The 26541-nt window shown below is 30.4% G+C and overlaps 3 protein-coding genes across 5 annotated transcripts; 2 read left to right on the forward strand and 1 right to left on the reverse strand.

Moving 5' to 3' along the window:
- Nucleotides 1-1553: 1553 nt before the first annotated feature.
- Nucleotides 1554-18398, reverse strand: LOC149891423 (uncharacterized). 3 transcript variants are annotated; one of them, XM_090077071.1, is made up of 6 exons: nt 18285-18380; nt 18169-18196; nt 3769-3825; nt 3382-3677; nt 3004-3141; nt 1554-1787 (listed from the first exon to the last, which is right to left on the reverse strand). In XM_090077071.1, the coding sequence occupies exons 1-6, from the start codon at nt 18333-18335 to the stop codon at nt 1638-1640; spliced, it is 720 nt and encodes a 239-aa protein (XP_089933197.1). In that variant the 5' UTR covers nt 18336-18380; the 3' UTR covers nt 1554-1637. The 3 variants fall into 3 exon arrangements, with proteins under 3 accessions (XP_089933197.1, XP_089933198.1, XP_089933199.1); XM_090077072.1 differs by lacking the exon at nt 18169-18196 and having other exon boundaries at nt 18285-18398; XM_090077073.1 differs by lacking the exons at nt 18169-18196; nt 18285-18380 and adding an exon at nt 17893-17959.
- LOC149891424 (uncharacterized) lies at nt 11075-11434 on the forward strand. The gene has a single exon (XM_090078772.1). The coding sequence runs from the start codon at nt 11075-11077 to the stop codon at nt 11432-11434; it is 360 nt and encodes a 119-aa protein (XP_089934898.1).
- Nucleotides 18399-19875: 1477 nt separating the features above from the next.
- LOC149891425 (uncharacterized) lies at nt 19876-23096 on the forward strand. The gene is made up of 5 exons (XM_090079645.1): nt 19876-19996; nt 20697-20759; nt 21435-21611; nt 22160-22255; nt 22807-23096. The coding sequence occupies exons 1-5, from the start codon at nt 19981-19983 to the stop codon at nt 22824-22826; spliced, it is 372 nt and encodes a 123-aa protein (XP_089935771.1). The 5' UTR covers nt 19876-19980; the 3' UTR covers nt 22827-23096.
- Nucleotides 23097-26541: the final 3445 nt, after the last annotated feature.

Below are 26541 nucleotides of genomic sequence, written 5' to 3' on the forward strand. Positions count from 1 at the left end.
CTGTACCAGATAAATTCCAAATGGAGTTAATTGATCTTGTTATTTTACAAAAATCTTGACCAAAATAAGTACACCAACTTATTTAACAATGCAAAAATGATGGGTATCTTGTTTGGTAGCACATATTTGTGTGAAAGTGTTTTTTCTCGTATGAATTTTGCGAAATCCAAAACAAGATCTGTACTGACAGATACTAACTTGCAGAATACATTAAGAATCGCAACCAGTCAGTTGCCTATTGACATTAAAAATATTGTGAAAAAAAGTCAGGTTCGTGAATACCAATAAACTATTATTTGTATTATACCTAATAGCCTTGTGACCAGCATATGTTGTTAGCTAGTAAATATGTGTGTTTGAGTGTTATTCCTTTGCAAATCAATATTTTTAAATAAAACATTTTTAAAAAACTATATTATTAAATATCTCCGACCCCATTTATCAGTTGAAAAGCTAACTTTGGCCCTTATAAAAAAGTTGTGGCCACCCCTGACTTATATAACTGTTGTTTGGTGCAATGAATGTTTTGTTGTCAAAATTTCTTTTCTTTTACAGTTTATTAAATCTTATGATTGAAAATAAATACAATGAAGAAAATAAATAAATAGATGCCTTGAATTATGGAATGACCATTTTTAAATTAAAATTAAACATTTTTTTTAAAATGGTTCTACAATTCTGCAATGATGTTTCATTTGGTTGTTTTAAGGTTTTTATAATCAGAGGCAGCTTTAACCTTCATATTTAGCTTGTAAACATCGTTTTCCACAATTGTCTTTTGTAATAGTTCAAGGTACAGTAAGAGGGAGGGTGAGCAGGGATTTTGCCCTGTCCTTCACGCTAGGTGAAGCCAGTGTTGTAAATGTAGCAATATTTATTTAGGAGCTCAAGATGAAAAACTTAAAATAAAATCGTTATAACACTCTTCCACTAAAAAAAATCATTGTGTGACAAGTGTTAGATACATTCATGGCATTTGCGCAAACTAAATAACTATGCGTATTTAATAAACCATATTTAAATTTCTCCGCGTTGTTAGTTTAATTTAATATCCTAAAACTATTATTAGCTTTAGTTTAACCTTAATATAACTGTTAAAGTATATTTCATATTTTAAAAGTTCCCGTCTAAGTTTTTACAAGCACAGGATTAAAAGTTATCTTTGTAAATTTACATGCGTTTGTTTTGTCACGTTAGACTTCTAAACCAAATACTTTCCGTAAACTTAAATCAGGTTAGGATTGAAAAGAAACTTGTGTTATAACATTGTAAATTTTTTTGCAAAAATAAAATTTTGTAGTAGTATCTTAATTAACTTAAATTAAGCATTAACAAATCTCTCATTTGCTAAAATAATTAATGCACGTAAAGTAGAAAGAAGTCAAGTAAAAATTCATTTTTACACTAAAAGCGCTTTCCTCACTTCAATGGAACTTTTGAAATTTAATTTAATAAATAAAACAATAATCCTCAACTAGCTATGATTGCAATTATATTTGCCATTTACTCTTTCCGCTTGAAGAATGAGACTTTCTTAAGGAATTAAGAAGTCAAAATATTTTAATTATATTTCGTATTTCATAAGATATACATTTTGATGCCATGTGACCAGTTCAAAAGTTTACTAATCTGATTTTTCAATGTGAATTATTCAAAACAGCGAATGTTATAATTATAATAACATATGATAAAACTCCAATAAAAGTGGCAAGAAAAGCCAATCTTTTAGCAGCAAGTGAGTCTTTCAGCGCTTTATTAGTATCACCATTTATGATTGCTGAATCAACCTAAAAAAGTAAATGCAATAGCAAAATTGCTTTTTTTTTTTTTTTAAATAGAAATCAACATCTTCAATTGATTAATCAGTGATAACCCTAATGCAAATTTATATTGCGGGTTTAGATTTTGAAAATATTATGAGAAAATATTGCGCTTTGAATTGAGATACTACCGTAGCACTTTTATTATTGTTAAATTATTCATTTATATATGATGAATAAGGTACCAGTCATGTCCGCGTTTTTCTTTTAGCTAACTTTTTACGTTGAGGTAAGAGACGGTTTTTTTTAACCAACGTTTTTCATTATGTTAATGAATAGATGGACTAGTTTGCCTTTTTAGAGTTAATCTATTTTAACATTACCGTTGCAATTTGCAGTGATCTATTTGTAATTAACACAACAGCTTTAATAGCAAACAAGCAATTTATTTTTTTCAGAACAGCGTTTAAAAACTTAACAAAATGACATGTAACTCAATAGCCAATAGCAAAAACTTACCTTTTAATCATTTACCATTCCACTATCTTAGAATATCGAAAGTTTTTAATGAATAGACCGAATAACTCATTTTAAACATTTGGTTTATTTACTAACAACCTTCAACAGTCTAAGATAAAAGCATCTTTGTTTTTTTATCGCAATTTTGATGGTGCTAAAGTACAGAGAGCTTGTGGGCAAAAAAAGGAACCTTTCCTGTTTGAAACCTTTAAATGAATGAGTGTTACCTTGAAAGTGTGACTAGTTGCTCCGTTTTTATCAAACTCACAATTCATGCATTCAAATTGTCGGATTTTCTAATCTACATCTAGTTGAATGTTAAAGAATTTTTAAAGCGCGTTAAATAAGATGATTCAAAGCAAACAACATTGAAGATGGTTCAATTAATTGATAAAGTAAACATTAAATGGTTGTGAAAGAGCTTAAAGTGTTTCATAAAAACACGTTTGATCAACTACGTGTTAAGTAAATAAGTTTATCAATCTTCTAAACATATTTACACGCAGGCTGTCAGAGCTTTATTTAAGTGCAGGAATAAAGTCGCTTGACATTCTGGGTAATTAAAAAATCAAGTTTTAGAAGTTATATTTTAAAAACTTCCATTGTACGAGATTGATCTAAATTTAACATCGGTGTCTTCGTACAATAACACTAAAATAAAATCTTTTATAGAAAACTTATATTTAAAATAACATTGATTTATATTCATGCAAAAAATACATACCTGACATGATTTGTATATGGCCAATGCACCAATCGGAAAGAAACAGCACAAGAAAGAGAAACAAGCAAGCTCCATGTGGTTATTTATTTTTACAACTTTTGTTACGTTTTCATTAGCATTGACCTTCACATCAACATTCTAGAAATTGTTGAAAAGTGAGTGACACATTAAGATATAAATTTGCATTTAGACGTGCATATAAATATCTTTAACGTAAATAAGTTCATGTACATATAAATATACACGTGCATATAAATATCTTTAACGTAAATAAGTTCATGTACATATAAATATACACGTGCATATAAATATCTTTAACGTAAATAAGTTCATGTACATAAATATATATACGCATGAAAAAAACAAATAAATAGTTACCGCTTGCTGTGTGTTTGAAGAACTGTTATTTATAATCACATTTGGCGTCGGCATCTGTTGTTGTATTTGTGGAGCAGCATATGCCATCGGATATTGGGCTTGAGGGAATAAAAACTGAGGACTAGTGCATTGAGGGTTGCTCAATACCATGGGGTATTGAATTTGGGGATTAACAATCTGAGGAAAAGTTCCTACAAGCATTTGCTGAGTTTGTGGAAACGCAGGTGCATCTTTAGCAACTTGTTGCTGTTGCTGGGTTTGAGTGGAATAAGGTGGAGGTGCTGAGTTTAAAGGTACTAAAGAAAAATCGTATTTTGGTGGTGTGTTTAAGGATATGTACAATCATTACTGTTTCAAAGAATCGCAATATAAATTTATTAGCCTTACTATTTTCAGAGGACGCTCCAGGTAGTGATACATAAGCCTCAGGTTTGCTCTCCATTTCTAATGTTGAAAAATACAAAGATAAATTACAATTGAAGTGAAACTAATATAACATGCATGAAAATGAAATGCATTCCACGTATATTTTGATTGATTTTCATGAGCTTCATCAATTCAGAACATGATTTTAATGAACAAAATAATCATTATGCTTTATAAATGATGAGTAGACGATGGAACAAGAAAGAAACAACAGTTCTGGAAGTTGACAGAAGAAACATGGTCATGGGAAAGCCAGAGGAACCTCTGCCTCTTTTGATGAATGGAACAAAGACCATTTTGTTTAAAGAGCTACAAGTGAAGTAATTTACAAAAGCACTTCTAAATTTACAATAAAATAAAATCACGAGGATTAAAACCGATCCTCTAGAAAGACTATGTATTTAAACTAGTATAAGTGCAAAATTGTCTATGCTGCTCCACCAGCAGAATATATAATAAAAACGAGGTCTGTGGAGAGCAAGCACCAATAAGTTAACCATTAACACTAATAACAATAATTAGGTTACAAATGCAACGTTTTACAACACCCACTTACAATAATTAAACAATAAATATCACTTTCAACATGCTCTTTTACAATAATTAAGTTTTTACTGTCACTTTTAAAACGCTGCCCCCTATTGACCTGTAAACTATAATTGTCTTTTAATTGTCTTCAATATTGTCCATCAAGAGCTGACTGTAGGGTTGGACTTTTGAGTGCTTGCAGGAAAGCAGAGATCTTCATGTCAGGAGTTAATTCCAGATGAGTAGCACGACTAGATGCACAGGTCAAAATCGAAACGCAAACCTTAGATACAGCATCAGTTTTTACATATAAGGGTACAGCAAAATCTACACCAACAGCTTGAAACGAAAACACAGAAACATTTATACGATAATCAGGTAAGTCAGGAGTACAGGGAGGTAGCATTGTTTTTCCACTAATCTTTTTGCAAATAACACACTTACGCTGAACATTCTTGACAGCTTTTCTTCCTTTAATAATCCAAAACCTTGGTCTAACTTGACTTAATGTTATTTCAATGCCATGATGCATGACACGTTCATGGGCGTCACAAATAATTAACACCGTAAAATAGCTATGTATTCATAAAATAATCGGATATCACGTAAAATAATCGGATAATTCTCATTATAACTTAGTATCTAATTTCCAAATCGTCTTTTTAATCGCAGTATGGTGTGTTCGTCAGTGAACAACTTCAGGGATGACTTAACTTCTTGTAGTTATCTGGATTTCGTAAATAAAACTTTTCAACTAATAGCCATAAAATAAATGCCATATCCTATTAATCAAGTGTCAACATGTTTTCTTTAGTTACTCAATTGTTCTTCTTAATTGTTTTTAACATATCACTTGCAAATCTATTTACATATTTAGTTACCATTATAAGTCTGTTCAATGTGCTATACTTTTTAATGTCTATCAGAACACCAATATTACCACTACTCGCAGCCTAAACCAGATTTACTCTACTCTCATTATCCTATCTACACCTTTTGACTCAATCAGAACTTTATACACATTCAAACTATTCTCACCATCAATCAATCCTACTTCAATCACCTCCTAACACAAAAATTTAGGTCCAGATAACCAACTATCACTCGATTGCTTAAAAAAATACATACAAGCTAGATTCTCCAATCCTACTACATGCCTCCATTTCTTCCTCTCAACTTCTTTCCAATCCCCAACTACACGATTTTCCACCCAAGGATTCCAATTTTTCTCTTTCCCTTTAATCCAATGTAAAACCACTTCAGAATCTGTCCAACATTACTAATAATTACTCGATTTTCTATTATTCCTTTCACTTCTACTAATTTTCTCAACAGCAAACAACCCAACAGTTCTAACCGAGGAACAGACAACTCTTTAAATGGCGCTACTTTTATTTTTGGCTGCCAAAAAATACTCTTACAAAAACACTCGCCTTAACTCTAAAATAAACAACTGCACAATATATATCTCTTTTTAGCTATCACAAAGTCCATGTAACTCTGCTGAAATTATTCTCTCCTCTACTCTAACAAACGCAAATCTCTTCACTCTTAAAACACTCAACTTCTCAACATTTCTCAACAATCCTTTCCACTCAAACTCAATCTCTTTCACACTCTCATTCCACTCCATTTTATATCTACACAAAATTTGAAAAATTGTTTAAAGTCCGGCTGTTATAGGCAAAACAATGTCAAATGGATCGTAAATCGATGTCGAAATTTTTAAGATATTCCTTTTTGTTGTTTTCAGTTCACATGACATTTTTATAAACTCGTTTAATTGGAAAATAAATTTATCATTTTTCGGATCCCATTCAATTCCTAAAACTCTTTTATACTTATGATCACTTTTACCCAATTCTGTTTCAAAATAAGTACAATCATCAAAATTACCTATTGAACTTTTTTATTTCCTTTTTTCTTATTATTTTCTCATTAAAATCAAAATAGTTTTGTAGTTCTTGGCTGTTTGTTTTCCTTTTCCTTATATTAAAACCACCTTCAGACAATTGTTTTTGATTTCTTATAAAACTTTTTACCTTTCGTTATACTTTCCGTTCCAGATGTGACATTATCAACGTATAAATCTTCAACGAATCTTTTTACAAACTTGCCATTAGATTTTTTATACTTTTTGATGTGATGTCATATTGTTCTCTTTAATGAAAAGGGCTAGTAGTGAGTCCAAATGCTACTCTTAAAAACCTATAAACCACATATGGCCCGAGAAGGCTGTAATCCCAACTTGATGTTCCAGAGAAACCCTCTGGAAGGAACGATATATACTCAGCCCTGATACAATTAATGGAAAAATTTAAATGAAACTACTTTGTCCGAGAAAAAAAAAATTGGTTTTAAAGTTCTCAGAGCTCAATACAAATAGTCTTATTCCATGCCCACCCAGCAAAAAGACCTTGACTTGCCAAACTGTAGCAAACAGCAGTGTAAAATGACAACTTCTTGTAACAGTTTCTGAAGATGTACCAGAAAATTATGATAATGTCAAGAATCTTTTTACCTTGATCTGTCCTGAAAATGTTCCATTTGTTGTGTCATACGACTTGAAATTAGCAAACATTCTCTGTGGTTTGCAATCACATGCAAGCAGTCACCCATGTACATGGTGTGACACTGACTCGCGGAATTAGGAAAATTGTGGAAATCTTTGCACATATGAATCACTTCGAAATTGCTTAGAAGCTTCCAAAGCTGCTGCTGGAAAAGACGTGAAAAAAGCGAAAGTTTACAATTATCTAGTCTATGACCCTCTTATCTCTAAGTCAAATAGCGCACTTGTGCTTGACTTGATTCCACTCATGGAACTACATCTTCTTCTAGGTGTGGTGAACCTCCTCTACAAAGCATTGAAAGACAGGCGGTCAAAGGCAGAAGAACGGCCTACCGCACTTCGCATCAAACTCTAGCCTTTCCATGGAGGTCACTTTGCAGGAAAGGACTGCCACAAACTACTAAAAAACATTGATGTGCTTCAAAGGCTTGTTAAACAGAATTGTGCTTTCCAAATTTTTGGCATCATTAACACACTAAAAATTTTCCGAAAAGTTGTTTCTTCCTGTTTTTGAACATTTCTTAATGAGAACTATACCAAAAGAATTACTGAATTTAAGAGCTTATTTACAGACTTAGAAAGGGTAAGTGTGCCTCCCAAAGTTCATCTGTTTTCTATCACAATGCACAATTCATTGAAAAACGAAAAGAGTCTTTTGGTAAGTTCAGTGAACAAGCAACCGAATCTCTGCATCACAGCTTTCATTCTCACTGGGAGTGACACAAAAGAGCTAACAGCCATCCTGAATATGGAAAATGGCTACAACTCTGCGTTGTGGACTAAACAGTAAACATTTGTAAATAGCAACAGAAATAGCAGAAATATGGAACATAAATTTTATGTTCATTTGTATTTGTCATTGATATTTATTAGAAAGATACATTTTCAAACTAGTGAGTTTTGTTGTTACTTGATGTGCAAACTAAATGAGCAACAGCGGTTTCCCAGGAATTCGATAAAAACACAATTTTGAATATTCTACTAATCACCACCACATCAAAAATACTTACGGTTGATATAAATTAAAGTTCTATTTGAAAGATTTGATGGAATTTACTTATTCCATATAAATGCAAAATTAAGAAGTTATTCAATTTGTGTAATTAAATGTGAATTTAAAAAAAATAACTTTTTTGCAGACAAAAAACTTCATAAGTCATATTTCTATTATTAAATCAAAGGTAAAATTTCACAACTTAATAGAAAGAATGACTTATACTATAATAAATGTAAAGTATATGAAGCTATCATTCAAACAAAATGTGTTAAAAACTGAGAACTTTAAAAACGATTTTTTTTTTCTAAAACAAAATAGTTTTATTTAGGTTTTTGCATTTTTGATGTCAGGGGTGAGTATACATCATTCCCTCCAGAGGGTTTCTCCGGAACATCAAGTTGGGGTCGCAGCCTTCTCGGGCCATAGTTGAAGCAATCAACTCTGAGTCCTGTTCTACATTAACATTATTATACCAGAGAAATCTTGAGTAATCTTTATGCTCACAAGAAATTTCTAAATTTAAGAAAGCTTGGTTAATACCTGCTAATCTGGCAATATAATTTAATCGGAATCACATCAAATATTTTGGTTTATAGATTTGACCCTGAATAAAGACAATCATTCTAAGACAATCCGTTGTTAGAACAGGACGCATCAAACACTGCTCTTATCTTAGTGGTTTTCTAGTCTTTTATTACAAATGGGTTATGTACTAGGTAGTGTGTTTTTCCTGATTCTTTAGCGATTTCATGTCACTCTCAATAATTTTTTTCATTTCGTATTCTTTAAAAATAGCGTCATAATCACTTAACAAATTCTCGTTACTCAATTGCCTTTTTCACCTATTGAGTCTTAGTTCAGCAGATTAGCATTAAAAATGACTAAAATTGTGCAAAAGTGGATAAAAGCATGAATCTTTCACCAATAAGTCCGAAAACTATGCTGATCATTTTAAGATATGGTGGCAAAGCATAGCATGACCAGAACTGTCTTGAATCCATGATGGCAGTTACCGCCGTCTTGGATTTATAAAAACCTTATTAAAATTTAATTCGCTTAACTAATCTTGGCCTAAATTTAAGGGATGGTAGATCATTCGAAGTATACATTGATCGCATATGCACCAATGAGTGGGAAAGGGTCTTGGACACTGCCCTCTTGCCCAAGAAGTACCCCCTCCCCCCTGCTTTTTTTTTAAAAAAAATATTTTAATTTTTTTAATAAATATTTCTAAAAAACTTGTTACTCAATAAAAAAGTTTAAAGCAGCTAAGAAGCCAAAACAACTTTTAACAAGCATATTAGTTAACATTACTGTATGCATTGTTATATTTCAATCTCTGGTACACTCTCCTTGACAACTGCAAAGAGCGGTACATTTTAAGCTGTTACAAACACATTTACAGTGGAGTGTTGTACAACCTGTCTTACATCCGCACTGAATTAAGGACAGTATTTATCAGCTTCAGGAAGCGTCATCCATATTGGATGCGTATAATCTACGCAGCCCTTGACAAACACACTGCATCACGATCAGTCATATTGACAGGCTTTAAGAAGTGCTGGACCAATGTCACAATTAAAAATAAGCAAAACATCTCAACTTTCCTGTTGTGCATGCATGTTAGGAAAATGGGCTTGTAGTTTTTCTTTCAAACGTGTGCTATGCTTACACTAAGTTAGTGTATGTAGCCAATTTTCAGTTAGTTGGGACAAGCGATCAGCATATAGTCTAGCTAGATCAGCTAGTTTGAAGATGGGTGTGATACCATTCTCTGACCTTGTTTCTTCAATGTAAACGATCAACTGAGCAAAAACAATACCATGTTCACAGTCAACTTTATCTTCTACTTGCTGCGTTTCAGCACGCATGCGTCTATTAAAAGCACGTTTTTTGTTGTATAGGTCATTGAGACACTTAGTGTGACACTTAGCGTCTTGAGCAATTAAATCTGTGTCTCTCAACTTGGTCAGTAATATAGAATCACCTAAGGTAATAGCACACTCGCGGACTTTAATATCCAGGTTTGTGGTACAGATGCTGTGCAATGAGTCTTTTGACTCACTGGTATCACAAATAAAACAAACCTGTTGTGTGTAAACCAAATTTGATTTTCTCATATCACTTGACATTGATCGCCTGAATGAACTGTGCTCAACATTAAGTGCTTGGGCTTCATTTAATAAGAATTCACCCTCTGCAGCTAGGGATGCGCAACGAAAACGTTTAGCTGCTCGATTGAGTTCAGTGGAATTGTAAAACATTCTGCAGGGTTTATGCCACTTAGTTTTGTTCGCAATCAAAGTACTTTCAAAGCCACTGCTATCATCTAATCGCTGAATATAAAATCCAGACGGTAGCAAATCTGCCAGCACATTTTTTATAATGTGTTGATATATATATATATATATATATATCAACACATTATAAAAAATAACTGTAAATTTACTTTTAATCGATAAATATTGTTTATCTATTTTTCAAAACTTTTATATTTTATTTGTGATGTGATTTGTTTTTTAATCGTTTTTTTAAAAGTGCAATGTGATTTGTTAAATTTAGACTATGCGGTAGTTATACGGTACTTTATTAAAAATTTTGTTACTAAAAAAAATATTCCGTGAAAAGTGACGTAATTATTCTTTATCTTTCTCCAGCTCATTTACCATACCTTTTTGGTAAAACTGGACGTGCCACCATATCTTAAATGCATTTGAGACTTATTTTCTACATCTAAAAAAAACTTCATGCTTTTATCCACTCTTGCACAATTGTTATGCTAATCTGCTGTACTATACACAGCTCTCTATATCGTTACAAAGTTTCCTTAGTTCTGCTAAGATCATGGAGATCTTTAATTTTTTTTACTTTTAACAAAGAATCCATATGAGCTGAAACTAAAAGTTGTGAATTCCCTTGCACTCTCTTAAACGTCATTTTCAATTTCCTTTTGATCTAACCAAGGACGTATTAATAGATGGACGTTCAACTCATTGTTTCATTAAAAAGTTATGCGTGTTACGGTATTGTTTAGATTACAACTGCGAAACAATAGGTGATAATTGCGAAACCGGGGAGTATTTTTATTTTATTTGACGTCGGAAAAAGATGGTCTCAATTATCCAATAAAAATATTTTTTTAAATAGTTTTCTGAGCAGCGATACATAAAATGAGTATGACAAAAAACTTTATTATTAATCAAGAAGATCATTCTTTTTTGCTTGAAAATATTGATAACGAAATTGAAATAATTGTGGATGGTTTTATTAAGATAGATCTTGAAGAGTTAGCGGACTTGTTATCAGAGGATTTTGAATTGGAGCTCATACCACCAGCAATTCCTACAGAGAAGCTGATTGCAGAAGAAGAAACCAAAATGCTGAAAAAAACAGAAGAACGCTTAATAACAAAATTTACCTGTCCGAAATGTCACAATAAATATCTTAGAGAATCGAATTTTAAAAAGCATGAAAAGAAATGTTACATTGGTACTAAAGGTGTGTTTATACTCACATGTTGTAGAACTTAACTGATGCTATTTTATATTTGCGAACACTCCTAGATTATGAAAAGATTTCAATAACTCTTAATTTTGATTTAGAAATTATTCAAAACTGTAACACTATTAAAAAGTAATTTTTGGTTATTTTGATTGTAACAGTCAAAACCATGTTTTAATGCAAATGCTTTTAACTGTTGATGAATAATTATTGCATGTACTTTTTTATTTCAACTCTGGTGAGTGTGTTACATACATAACAGGTTTCTGTGTGTTCAGAAAAAGTGAAGAATTTATCATTCCTCTCAACTTCAAAGCCTTTTTTGGATTTTAAATCAAACCTGCATAAGACCAAATAACATGATTTGCATAAATATTCAGGATGAACTTTTTGATAGTCTGAGGTTATATCCAGCTTGTAAAAACTAAGAGTTGCTTGTTTAAAGATAACAGCAGGTTTTACTTGATAGTGACTATCCTGATTTATTATGCAGCCACACTTTCTACATAAATGTGTTAAATATTCCTCATGAAGACTCATTATTTATCCAGTAATGAGATAATATTAGGAATATAAGATTTCTTTTTTTGATATATCTATAAAAGGTTAAAAATAAGGTTGTACATCACTTGTAGAAGGCTCAAGAATATGCAACGAAAGGAATGGTCTTATCATTTTTATTATCATGTTGTTTCTATTAGTAACAACAACAGTAATAAAAATAATAATATCATTATAAGTTGAAGTAGCTTTACATGACTTACTGTTTAAAAATGCATTATCAAAAATGCTCATTAAAAATACATACTTAATATTTCTTTCCAACTTCTAAAATCAACAGTTTTTTATGAACTTCAACCCTTTCATGCTTTTTCCCATAACTAGCATAACCCATAAAAAATTATCTACAAAATGATAGTGGTAGTATGAAATGTTAAAGTAGACTTTTTCTACAGCCTTTTTCGACTCTCCTTCTTAAAATATTGTTTTCAATCGGTTATAATGCACTATTTGCATTGGGGAATCTTAGTTTAATTTGTTGTAATAAAACAACCCAGTGCATGAAAGGGTTAAGATGCTTTTAGTAATAATACCTTTAGACAAAAAGTGATTTGAGTATCACAAATGAGAAAATTTATAACTAGGATGAAAAAAAAAAATCACAAATTCAAGAGAAAAAAAAGAGTTCTTTTTTTTGTCGGAAATGCCGAACTTATTTGCCTCGCAAATAAGTTCGGCATTTCCGACAAAAATACTCTCTGATTTGAGCCTTAAAGTGGAAAGCATAATTTGAGAGTGGGGTAAAAAGAACACTAAAAATATCTCTTTCGACTTTTAAACTATATCATAGCAGTTTCAATTTAACAAGGAAAATTTGTTTCACTTTACTCTATCCATTCTAGTAAACCATACATAGCCTTTTTGCAAAAGCCTAGTTTTAGACGTCAAAGTTTAAACACAGTTAAATTTTTATCGAGCAAAGTTCGTAGCTCAAATCAACCTTTTTCAGATTTGTGAACTATTCTTGATTATCAGTAAATGCATAATTATAATGGGTTTTCTGAGAGAGGTTTTTTGATGTAAATTTGACGGGTAGAAGTCGGAATATCTGTATCATGAATTTAGAAAATTGACGGTAACACGCATAGTTTTTGGCTTATTGGCGGCACCTTGGATCTATAACAATGCGTTGAACGTCCATCTATTAATATGTCCTTGATCTAACCCAGTCGGCACAACTCGGCGATATGTTACGCGTGGTTTCTGTTACGTGTTTAAAACCCGCTAAAACATAGAGAATAACACTTTTCTTGAATCTGCTTTCAATCCGAGAAATAAACTTGCTCTATTTATCGAAACACCAAATATAATTGTGATGTATTTTATAGAATATTCTGTTTTTACGGATGGTTTCACCGTCGCAGAATCGTAGTATGTTTTTTTAATAGGTTTTTGTAATGGTTGTGAACCAGTGATAAAGTTGTGAAACCAGTGATAAAAACACGCGAATATTTAAAAGTTGATTTACGCGCAGAAGCAATTACGGAAAGTGGATACTGACGTAGTTTCCTTAAAATCCCATAAATATAGCTTTAGCGGTTGTTTTTTATGAAATTATTTGAAGCATTTTAAAAAGTATAAATTGAAGAAGAGACTTTTGTAGAGCAGTTTTTAATGAGTAAAGAAGATTTAAAACTGCAAAATTGTGTTCCCTGCAACAGCTGCTTCATTTTATATTTCCTTGAAGATGGGAAATGTTTGTCAAAAAAATAGGGGAAATGTTTGTCAAAAAAATATTGTTAAATATATATTTATATGTTAAGTAATTACAGTTTTTGTACGTATTAGACTTTAACGTTTCTGCTTTTCATACATTTGTTGCCTTATGAGTTTAGACCAAGCCTATACAATCTATTAGATATATCTATTTTTCTGGTAAATATTTTTTGTTGTTGTTGTCATAATGTAAATTAATTTGTTGGATACAAGCAAAAAAATGTTGGATGTTATAACAATAGTTGGATGTTATCATATTCTCAAAAAAATGATAATGTGTATATCGGTAATATAGCAATATTATGCATATATACCTACATTTATATTTTTTCTAATAATAAGGTTTGTTTCCTATATTTTAACATTTTACAAGTTTTAGTAGTTAATGCTGTAAAATTAGAAGTTTAATAAAAATAAAGACAGCAAATTCAGCATCATATATAAAAGAATATATGAAGAAATGTCCAGCAGCTTTAGCTGGAAATATATCTCTGGCTTGTGCTTTCAATTTATTTTCATCAAGCTCTCATTCTCAAACTGATTTCTTAGAAGAAATATCAGAAGATAGTGAGAGTAATATTTCAAAGTGTTCTCACAATGATTCCCTAACGATAGCTTTAAGTTCAAGTAGTCATTCTCATTTTGATGTTCTTACCAGTTCTTACCAAATGGGTAGTAAAATACAAACTCCAAAGAGAGTATATTGATGAGTTGATAAACTTGAAACAAATTAGTTGTTTTCATCAAGAAGACATTCCAAAAGATTCTCACACTTTACTGCGTATGCATGCCTCATTATGTAGACATTGATAAATGTAATTGACAGTATGTTTACCTTGGATTACGAAAGGGTATTTTATCAATTTTTCAAAGAAGCACTAAAGAAATTAGGTCTGTTGAAATGGGCATAAATATTGACAACTTACCTGTACATAAATCATAAATTTTCAATTTTGGCTAATAGAATTTGGCAGCGTGGAATTTCTATTAATGACATTGAATTGCAATTGCGTGTTCTCTCATTTCTTTGTGATGCACCTGCACAAGCATTTATTAAATGTGTAGTAGGACACACTGCAAAGTTTGGTTGTGAAAGATGCTCAATAGAGACAACACAAGAAAATCATAGAATAGCTTTTTTAATAGTTCTCTTTTTCAGCTAAACGGAATTGGCATCATTAAAAGTTTGTACTTAAAGTGACATTTGAACAGGTTACCTCAATAAATGAGTTAGTAAAATTTGAAAACGCCTTTAGGACAATAAAAGAAAAGTTGAAGTGAAAATTTGATCCAAATGGAACTGTGTGTAAGGATGCAATAGCGCATTGTTATGCAACTTTAGACTCTGATGACGAAAGAAATACAATAAAAAATTAACCTTATGTATGGTAACCATGTGCCAAACCAGTAATATACTGACCACTTGTCATAAACACATGACTTACCTTTGATTTTGTTGACAGTTTTATTGTCAAAAGTGACATGGAAGATTCCTGAAAAACAGTTTAAGACTTATTTGAGTGAAAGGTTAAAGCAAGGAATAAAGAGCACTTTCTGCCAAGAGACTGATCAAGTTATGCATTTTCTTTTATTTGGCGTTTTTTAAGTTTAGATATATGCATATATCTTTATATATCTATCTATATATATCTATATATATATATATCTATATATATATATATATATATATATATATATATATATATATATATATATATATATATATATTGAAGTAAAATTTTTGAAGAAATATAGCTACGTTAATTTTTTGGCTTGAAGAAAATAAAGAAAAGTAGAATTATGTTATAAATATAATGTAGTAAATAATGAAAGGAACATTAATGTTCCTTTGTTATGATAATTTATTTTCTTTATTACAATATAAGTTGTATGTTAAAAATCATTATCTTAAACTAACAAGTTATTCTGATAAATTAAAATTATTTTAAAAGTTTCCTTGATTGAAACTTTAGTATAAACACGTGACAGAATTAGTAAAACTCACGTAAAATATACGCATTTTTGGTTACGCTTAACCCGTCTCGTACACGTGTTTGATCAAGATTTAAGTTCCAAACTGAAACTTCATTTAATACGTGCTTGAAACCTTATAAGACACGTATTTAAAACCTCAATAAACACGTGTTTGAAATTTCATAAAAAACGTGTCAAACACCACTCAAGTGTACTAAGGCGTGAAACCAGGTTTTTTTCAGCAAAAACTGCATTTATGCTTTAGTTGATATTTCGTTCAAAAGCCAAAAAAAAAGCAACATATTTGGTAAGGCTTTTCAATGCACTTTTTGATGCAATTAAAATATATATTTTATAAGCAACCTCCAGGACAAAGTTGGGGTTAGAATAAAGCCACTATTTTCTGCAAAACATGTTCGCGCACAAAGGCTAAGGTTCATTTTTGCCTAAATTAAACTTCAGAAAATTGGTTGAGCTTTGATACAAATAACCACATCGTAACAAAGTCTTTCAAGTTACCATGCAACTCACAAATTAAAAAAAACCCATTTTTTTCTGTTTTACAATAAGAAAACTTTGCTTTTTTTATAACAAACCCTAAAGTGAAAAGGTTTGTCACGTACTATATGTGAACATTTTGCAATCGTATTCACTAAAAAGTAATAAAAATTTATAAATAAATTATGGTTTGGTTGCGCCAAAGACAAATGTAATAAAAACGAGTCTCGGTTGTATTTTACTCGGTTATATTTCCTCAATATTCTCGGCTGTAGTTTTCGGCAAATTTATTATATAAATTATCTTATGCGTCATTCGCAACAAAACAGTTTTTTAAAAATTGCTTATATATACAAAAGAAATTATTGACGCCAAATACGGTTTGCATAATCTTAAATTATAAAGTTCTCGGTACCGAAGCTTACTGCGGTATGCATAAGTTATTAACGAAACAACCAATCGAATTTAACTAAAGCTATCGGTTTTTTTTTTTTAGAAAAAAAATGGTATCCCGCCTTAGTACACTTGAGCAGTAAAGTTTCCGTGAAATCTACGTGTTCTTGGTTTACCCTGGATCGTGACGAATACGTGTTTATAAGGGTTTTAATTCCGAAATTGAAAATAGATGTGCCGACTTGGTAAACTATTTAACATTTCCTCATCAATATTGTTTATTCTCTTGCAACTCTCGCTGAAATTATTTTTAAACCTATTAATTGGCATGGTTAAACTCCTCACTCTCTAATTCCCCTCTTATTTCGCTCAACAATCTTCCAAAACTTACTCGCAACGCTCTCCTTCTCGCTACTTTCCTTCCTAAAGCGGCAGCCATTTTTAAAAAGATATGCACAACAACTCAGAATAAAATAGAATTTTTGTCACAATTAACACCTTCAACAGTTAAATCCTAATTCTATCAAATCTTCTCAAACAAAATCACAAACAACATGCTCCACTTACTTCAATTTTCAACAACTCAAACTTTTCTTAATTCTTAATAAACTTTTTTCTTATATCTTTTAATGTAAAATCTCGGGGATTGAAACTGATCCTTTGAAGAGACTATGTATTTAAACTGGTACAAATACAAGAATGTCTATGCTGCTCCACCAACAGAATATATAATAAAAAAGAGGTCTGTGGAGAGCACGCACCAAAAAGTTAACCATTAACAATAATAACAATAATTAGATTACTAATGCCACATTTAACAACACCCACTTACAATAATAAAATGATAAGTATCATTTTCAACATGCTTCTTTACAATAATTAAATTTTTACCATCATTTTTAACACAATATCTAGGAGAAAGGAAGTATTTTGTGTAACTTGAAAATATAATGAATAAAGTTTTTTCTGTAATTTGAAAGTTTTTTCTGTAATTTGAAAGTTTTTTCTGTAATTTGAAAGTTTTTTCTGTAATTTGAAAGTTTTTTCTGTAATTTGAAAGTTTTTTCTGTAATTTGAAAGTTTTTTCTGTAACTTGAAAGTTTTTTCTGTAATTTGAAAGTTTTTTCTGTAATTTGAAAGTTTTTTCTGTAATTTGAAAGTTTTTTCTGTAATTTGAAAGTTTTTTCTGTAATTTGAAAGTTTTTTCTGTAATTTGAAAGTTTTTTCTGTAATTTGAAAATATAATGAATAAAGAGTACTAATCGACATTACACATTAAATGTAGCAATATATTGAGAACCGCAGCTGTTTTGAACCTATTGATGAAGAACAACTAAACCTTTACCTTTTCACTAATAACTTTAACCAAAACAGTTTATGGCAACTAAAGACATCTCTTTATTGATTTTCGTATTCTGCCGTTGTAAGTGAAAATGCTGAGTTTTAAGATTTTTTTTAAATGCATTTTAAACAATAGTTTAACTGATCCAGGTACAATAAAATAAATAAAGTTTTTAAAGCGTAAACAAAATGTGAAAATTGCAAACTGACTTGTATTCTAAAACAGCTTTAAAATTACAAGTTCAAGGCTTTTCTAAATCAAGAAAAATACAAGGCTTACCATAAAAATAAAATTCCTTACTTTCTACCTAACGATGAAAAGAAGTTTCAATATCAGCATTCAATTTTTATTTCACCAGCACTTGAAATGGTAATTCAAGAAATTTAACATTTTACCTTTTTAAAAAAGTTTTTTGATTTTCTTTCTTGTCTCAATTCTCTATTCATCTATATTTTACTAAATGAAACTCTGAAGAATTTTTATTACTTAATGAAGAAGGCATTTTTTTAATTGCTTTTATTTAAACTTTAATCTGGGATCATTTTTCCCATTTGTTAAGTATCTGTTGTTATAATTGTAAAAATTTTTGTAGGATTATTTTGAATGTACAAATCTTAAGCAGCTAGTTTTGGTTTTGACATGCTCGCTTTTCTTAGAAAAAGAATAAAAGAATAATTAATATCTTTTAGGTTATTTGACCAAGTTTTTATCATCGTGTTTTTTTATGTGTAACAAATATAAAAGTTTCAATGTATCGCCATGGCACATTAAACATAACAATATATCTGCATGTTCCAAATATCGCAATTTAAGAAATCGCGTTATATTTTCCTAAACATGACGAAGAACCCGCACATTGAATAATAAGTTTTAAACGATAGGAAATTTTCGGCCGAAATTCCGAAACCAAATAACTATTTTAGATAACACTGAGCTACTAGTTGTTACTAATAGCTCAGTGTTATCTAAAATAATTATTTGATTTTGCTAAATTGTAAAAGCCTCAAATAAATGCCTCGCTGAAAGAGAAACGTACTCATAAGATATCCACTTTTACGCCGCAAATGTTTTCCTCCGTTGCGGTGATTAAGATTGCGGTCTTTGAAAATGCTTAAACTAAACTTATGCTTAGACTAACTTAGCAGTCACAAAACGTCATATATGTTTTGAGAACATTTAATCAAAGTTGTTCATTCGCGATCATAATTATTTGTCTCTGAGATTATATAGTTATAAATAATCTGATGATACTTTTTGACATCATGATATTCATCGGGAGCCTTTTTCCACCTACTCTAACATATGAAAATTATTTAGAAGAAGACATTTCATTCACTTCCCATTCTTTAAAAACTAATATCTTTTCTATGAGTATGTAGTTATTTTTTGTATTTTTCGCATTTCTACTTTAGCTATGGCTAATTATAAAAATTTTTAAATCTTTTTTAATTCACTAATCTTGATCGTTAAGTTTTGGTTTCGATGTTTTATTCGTCGGGTTATTCTAGAAAAACAATAAAAAACTTTGTAAAAATTTCAGAACCATATGAAGATGTTTAATTTTTTTCGTAAGGAGTCTCTATTTCTGATAGGAAATAAATCTTAATCATTCTCTAAAGTGTTGCATGTTTACGAGTTTACAATGGCATGAAAACCATATCCAACACATTTTTAGAAAATACTTTCAAAGGATTTTAAAAATATTTTGGGAAAATAAAGTCCTGTGATCTCAATTAATTGAAATTAAACATTAACAGATCTCTTTTTTTGTAGAACTAACAAATGCAGCCCTAGCTTTTCTTATCATCAAATGCCATTTTCCTAAAAGGAGCTGCAGGAGTTTGAATTTTGATTAAGACAAATCTCATTATTTTTATTTTCACATAAATATTATCACAAAAAATGTTCTCAGAACCTTAAAAGGATTGTTTGACAAAGAAGTTCTGTGAACAAATTCCTTACATGTCAAAGATTTCCTAGTACCTTATTGAAATGATAGGAAGTTTACAAAACAATAAAACGAAAATCTTACTTAAAGTCGGATTTCACTCATTGCATGATTTATGCATTTGAAGTGAAACTTAAAAGACAATGGCAACAACCACAGGTGAATTACAAATTTTTCTTTAAAACATTTACCTGGGACGATTGTAAACAACTTTAACTTTTTTTTTTATCCCAGTTGGACCTTTATTCGAAAACCTTTTTTCTCTCATTTAGTATATTATATAAATTATTAAACTTTCCTTTTCAATAGTAAAGTATTTTTTCAAAATTGCCGAGAATATTGCCAAAATCAAAAATTCAATGAAACTGGATCAGAGATAAACAAGCCTGTAGCTATAAAAGCTAGAATTTTGTTTATCTCCGGTTACATAGAGACTTCCGTATTTTTGATATGGTTTTACTTACTAGATATCGTTCTTTAATATCAAAAGAATAAACAGTTAAATGTTTGTTCATTGACTGCAAGCGCATTTTCAAAAATTGAATTTGTGATTTTTAATCTTCTTTGCATGATTTCATCGGAGAAAATCTTAGAAACGCATTTTACAAAAAAGTCAACCTAACCACACTGCTTTCCCAAAACATTTGGGTTGGTATCTCAATTAGAAAGGAGCTCTTCTTAAATACTTGTTTGACTTTTGGTAATTGCGCGAATTTTCCTGGATGAATGTGCAACAATCTAGTAAATAATATTTGGAAACCTATGTACGGCCAAAATTACAATTACATAAAGTTCATAACTTGCTTATGAACTTTATGTAATTGTAATTTAATAATTTTCATTTTATTTTCAACTTTAGGATATCAAAGAATTGCACTGATTAGCGGTTTTTTATTAGCACTTGTTGTGGTTGTATCAGGAAGTATGTTTAGAGATATTATTCCTTACTATTTCAAAATCTTTTTCATAACATTATAACATTTCACTTTTATTATAACATCACTCTTTCATAATATTATAACATTTTCATAACATCTTGAAAGTTTAAAGCTTTTTATACACTTTGCTACAGCATAAAGAAATTAGTTTCCGTTATTTGTTTATAACGAAATATTCTTTTTGTTGAAACACAAACTGTTTATCATTAAAACGATTCTCACAATGAAATTTGTATAGTTTGTCACAACAGCATATCTTAACAATGAAAAAATGTTGCTGCGGTGACAGATCTCCACAGTATCAATTCTTTAAAAATCTTTACTAGTTAATAAACTTGCTTTATTCCAGTTGCAATTTATTTCCGTGCTAAACTTGAGTACCTCTTGGGTAAGAAAATATATATTGCGCAAAAATAACCAAAGTAAAAAATGTTTCACCAATTAAAGTTGAAGACAGAAATATTAGATGCATTTTAATCAAAGCCATCCTAAAAAGATTTTATTTCAATTATACTTTTCTTTAAATGCTCTTCTACTTTTTACAACCAACATGGAGTGAGTAAGCACATAGTTAGTTACTATTGGGTACCTGTTAGTTTATTGAAAATATATCGAGCTTTACAAAAAAAATCATTTATGACGCTTGTTTCTTCTTTCAGGCTACCTGACAAGCTGGAATTCTTGGAGCCAATGCTCCAGCACCTGTATTGGCGACTCATACAACACACCAAGATCAACTAGGATCCGATACTGCACCAATCAACTTTATTATGGGGACGATTGCAATGGTGCAACTCTGGTTGAAACACGATACTGCACTCTTTATAACTGTCCAGGTATATTTATACTTAACGAGATAAGTTTAAACAGCTAATAACTATAACTACCTTTTAATAAAACATTTTTCAGCATAAAATATTTACTTTTTTTACTTTCAAATTCTTTGTAAATTGGTTTTAATGATTGACTCGGATAATTCTTTATTATTTTTGGCTTAGAAAACTGCTAACATTTTATTAAGTCATCTGATAAACCAAATGCATTAAATATTTGTTTCAGTTTTCAGCAGCACAAAGAAATTAAGATTAAAAGAAATACAAACAAAACTTATTTAACCATTTCATTTTTTTCAATTCAGTTACATTTTTTCATACAAAGTTTGCAAGAATAAGCCTTTTCGGTAATAAATCAAATTAACATTAAGTTGATTTAAAATGCCAAGTATTTCTTTACGAAAAGTGTTTAGTTTAGTTAACTTTAACGATTACTGAAATTTAGATGTAAGAAAACTATTTTCCGAATTTTTCTTTCACGCGATTACATTTAACTTGACACTTAGTTTTTTTATCCAAGAAAGATATTTTGTAATAAGTTGATTTTCTAGGGAACAGTGATCCTGAAGTCAAAAGTTCAAATGTCGTTTATATAGCTGCTGGAACTGGGGTGCCAATAGGGCTTGTTGTTTTCATTTGCCTTTGTTGTAAGTATATTTTTGCAAATTTTTAATTTCTTGATCTTTATTCTTTGAGATTTATATTGAGCCATTAGCAATAGGTTTAACCCTAACCAAGCAGCAACAATTATAAAAGTTTTTTTTCTTTTTCATTATCTTTTCTTCAATATCCAGATGAGATTGAGATGGCATCAGATTGTGTGAGTTTGTGTATAGCATAATCTTTACCTGGTCGTTTAAATGATAAATAATTATTATCGCAGCAATATAGTTAGGTTCTGCTGTAAAAATCAAAACTGACCAGGCTGTTACTGCTAGCTAATTTTTATTTTTTACTAACCTTACAACTAGGTGCTTGCTTTTTTTTAGTAAGTGTCTGTTATTTTATGCAAGGACTGTGTATTCCATGCATAATTTGCTTTTCAATCTGCTTTCCAAGCTTAGTCTACCCGTTGCAAATTGTACACTGTATTAGAAAACATCATCTACTTTAAAAAAATAAATAAAATAGATCGAAGTTGGATTATAACTTGTTTGATTAAGAGTTGCATATTTGTAAGCTTATTTATTTTTCGTAGGGTGTTTTTACAGAGCTTAACTGTTGATGGAAATGTTTTCAGTATTTGGACGGTATTTCTTTGCTAACTTACCAGCGATTGCAATTCTTAAATTACAACAACTGTTAAACTTATGTCAGCGTTTATGAAAAAATGTAATAACGATTGTAAAATTTTTTTTCCTGGTTTTTCTGACGTTACCAGAAATTTTATGAAAAAATGTAATAACGTAATAATGTAATAAGCTTTAAATGAATTTTTCGTTTTGTCTTTTGTCCATTTTTTTTTTAAATTTGCTCAGTGTGCAACGTTTTATTTTTGTTTTCGCTTGTTAAAGGAGAAGTAGTTAATTGTAACTGCACGTTATAAATATATTCATATAAGTATAGCTATGTAAATACAGCTATATAAATATACAAAGTTTGTCTAATGATAAAAATGAAAATCAAAAATTGAATAAACATGCTTCCCCACTAGAGAATCGTATGATTGAGCTACCTTTTCATATCTGTAAAGTCATATAAAAAGTAATTAAGTTGCTACAAGGCTCTTCTGGACGTGTGAGTGACTTTTGTGACTTTTAACGTTCAATCTACGTGTTTTCCAATACTTAAGTCAGTGACTTGCTTTACTAAATATGGGAATCAGAAAGTAAATTATTTTCTGAAAAGAGATATAAGGAATTCTTATTCTGAACATTATGAGCTAAAGATTAATGTAAAAAGTATGACAACACGGCAGTATTTTGACAAGAAGATAAGTTTGTATATATTTTTATGACATCTTTATAACAGAATTCAAGGAGAGTTGCATAATATCGGTTATTTACAAAAAATGTGCTAAATAAAATAGATAAATAAAATAGCTATTTACAACTCAAGCCTAGTTTATTATTGTGATTGCTAGGTGACTGATGTTATTGACAGAGTGGGGATGGTTCTTTGAAAAAAATTATTCAAGCTAATTATCGAAAAGTAGCGAGAAAAAAAACTTAATATAAAACAATTAATTCAGTTTTGTTACAAATCTCCCTCCAGCAATTCAAAAGACTACGGTTTGTAATCTATGGTACCAGATCACAAAAGACCAAAAAGCTGTCAGTAAAAATTTGTTAACTACCGGCTTTGATTATATTTTGTTTCATTAACTTTTAAATTGAGAGAATTTTCTTTCTATAGGCAATCCATAGGAGCAAACGCTTTTGTTAAAACTGATGTTTTTTTTCTTTTAAATATCGTTTAACAAAATTTGATGTTTTCTGGAATTAGTATCGTCTAATAAAAAAAGTTTTTACAAGCGCAGGTCAAATTAATACCTTCCATGACAAGAAAAGCATTTGACTTCATTGAAGTCTTATGTTTAAACAGAGTTTTTGAAAGCCTCTCATTTGTTTGTTCATGAGCTACCGTCAACCGGGGCTTTAAATAATTAAAATATTTCATGTGTTTAAAAATATGGTCTTTAACCTCTTAAAAAAAAAAAAAAAACCTGAAAGTTAATTTAATTATGAGGTTACATTCAGTAATTTCACAAAACAATTTATTAAGTAAGTGTAATATTTTCTTTTAAATAAAAAAACATCAAAAACAAAACAAAAAAAAATCCAAAAATAGGCCGTCTCATAAATAAAATAACTGAATTAAAATACCAATTTTTTCACATTATTCCACAATATTAAACAATTCTGGCACTGAGAGGATCCCGCTTTTGCTCTTAATTTTAGGAGGGCTTATTCCTCCAATTATTGTACCCCTTGTATAAAGAAAAATTTTTTTTTTTTTTTCAGAGGCCATTTCCAGTCATATGAAGATTTTACCATGATACTTTCTGTTGCTCCATTCTCGTCAAAACATTTTACGATTCCAGGAAAATATTCATTTTTACAATTACAAATGCATCAATCTGCTTGTTAATTGGTTTCACCAAGTCATAAAACAAATAGTTATCAAGAAGCTGGGTAGCTAATGATTCTGTTTTACTGGAACCATCGAGTGGTTTTTGAATTTTTCTCTTACGCTTTCTGGTTCATTTTGAAGGTTGACTTGGACCTTGTTGTGGTTCAACATTATTTTGATTTGGAATCGATTTGTTTGAATCTAGTTCCATATCAAGTAACTCTAAATGAGAAAGACTTTTTCCTGTTGCTATGTTAACTAATTTCTTTTTTGCTAACTTTGGTTTTGTCACAATTTAAGTTCTTGTCAATTTGAGAGCATCCAAAAATGATGAACTTATGGCTGACGCCTAAATTTTTTTATTAGAAATTCTATCAAGCAGTGGTTGCACATCGCAAGGGTAAATTCCACGGTTTTGAAAACCGCTTTGAAGTTTTTTTTTAATATATGGTTCTAGAAAATCAAGGACTTGTTTTAAGCGACGGAAAGTATTGCTTAGGTAAGACACCAAAAATTAAACCCTCTGGAGTTCCTTACTACTCTAACAAAACTTTTCTCCATGATATTTTCTATGGCCTAAAAAAGGCAACATCTAAGGGTTGTGTAAGATGTGTACTGTTAAGAGGCAAACATACACAGGGTTGCCACAGTTATTAAAGAACAATATTCCCTGATTTTCCCTGATAGTTTCGCTAAAATTTTGCTTATCTCCCCCTGATATTTCCAGCATTCAAACAACCAAACTTAACTTCCAAACCAAACTTCTCCATTAACCCCTTAACATTTTTATCTCTAAAAAAACAGATACTATAACCCTCCAATGAGTAATGAACCAATCACTTTGTTTAAAAACTAAAATAAATAATCAAATACTTCAATCAACACATGAAATTGTTCATTGAAAAAAATATAAAAACTACAGTAGAATCCCATCAACTTGATCTATGAAGGGGTATATATTATAATTTTGAAACACTGAATTTTTAAAAATGTTTGACTTATCAGTACTTTGTGACCAATCTTTTGGCCCTTACACCAAGAGCTTAATCAGGGTATATTTAAAACGGATATGTTCAATGGGCATTGAAAATCTGTCAGACTTTCTTTTGCTTGGAGTTTTCTATTTCCCTGCAAATAATTTTTATATTGTAACGAGGCATTACGAACAGCCTTTATCATTTCATTGTTTATTTCTATTTCGTGAGCCTTCAATTTGTTTGACACCATAAAATCCTTGATAGTGCGACGAGATATAAGTGACTTTTCTTTCATGTTTTCACTGAGCATATTTCTGTTAATACTGAAACCTCTCTCAATTGATGCTTGCCCATGACATAAAGTAAAAATAAATATCAAAACTTTTGACAAAACCTTGTAATCTACACCAACTTTAATGGTTCCAAAATAAAACTTGTCTAAACGATTTCCAGCGTGAAAATTTTTAAATGCTGGTAAAAGAGTAGATGAACTTTCCTCTAACAACTTTTAAAATTGTATGAAAGCTTGATCACATTCATTTGAAGTAATATGTGAGCAAGAAAGAATTAAATGTAGTACGGATTTCATTTGATGAAGAAGATCAGCTTTTTGTTTAGAAAGAATTGACGCTGGACTGATGCAACCAGTTGCTTCCAGAAAAGAAAATCGACTCAAACTTCTTTCAAATATTTTTTCCAGGATTCTAATGATAATGAGACGACAATCTTTCATGAATTTGTTGATGACATCCTGAGATAACGCATCCTTTCTCCTCAATTCGATAATGTCTTTTTCTGCAGCAAATCCAATTGTCATTAATTTTAATAGAAAGTTTTCCTTCTTTAGTGAAATCAAATTTTTGAAGTTTCTTGCCAATGACGAT

This window comes from Hydra viridissima, unplaced genomic scaffold, assembly GCF_058129835.1.
Source record: "Hydra viridissima isolate aposymbiotic clone 2 unplaced genomic scaffold, HvirCarnegie_v1 scaffold_2, whole genome shotgun sequence".
NCBI lineage: Eukaryota > Metazoa > Cnidaria > Hydrozoa > Anthoathecata > Hydridae > Hydra > Hydra viridissima.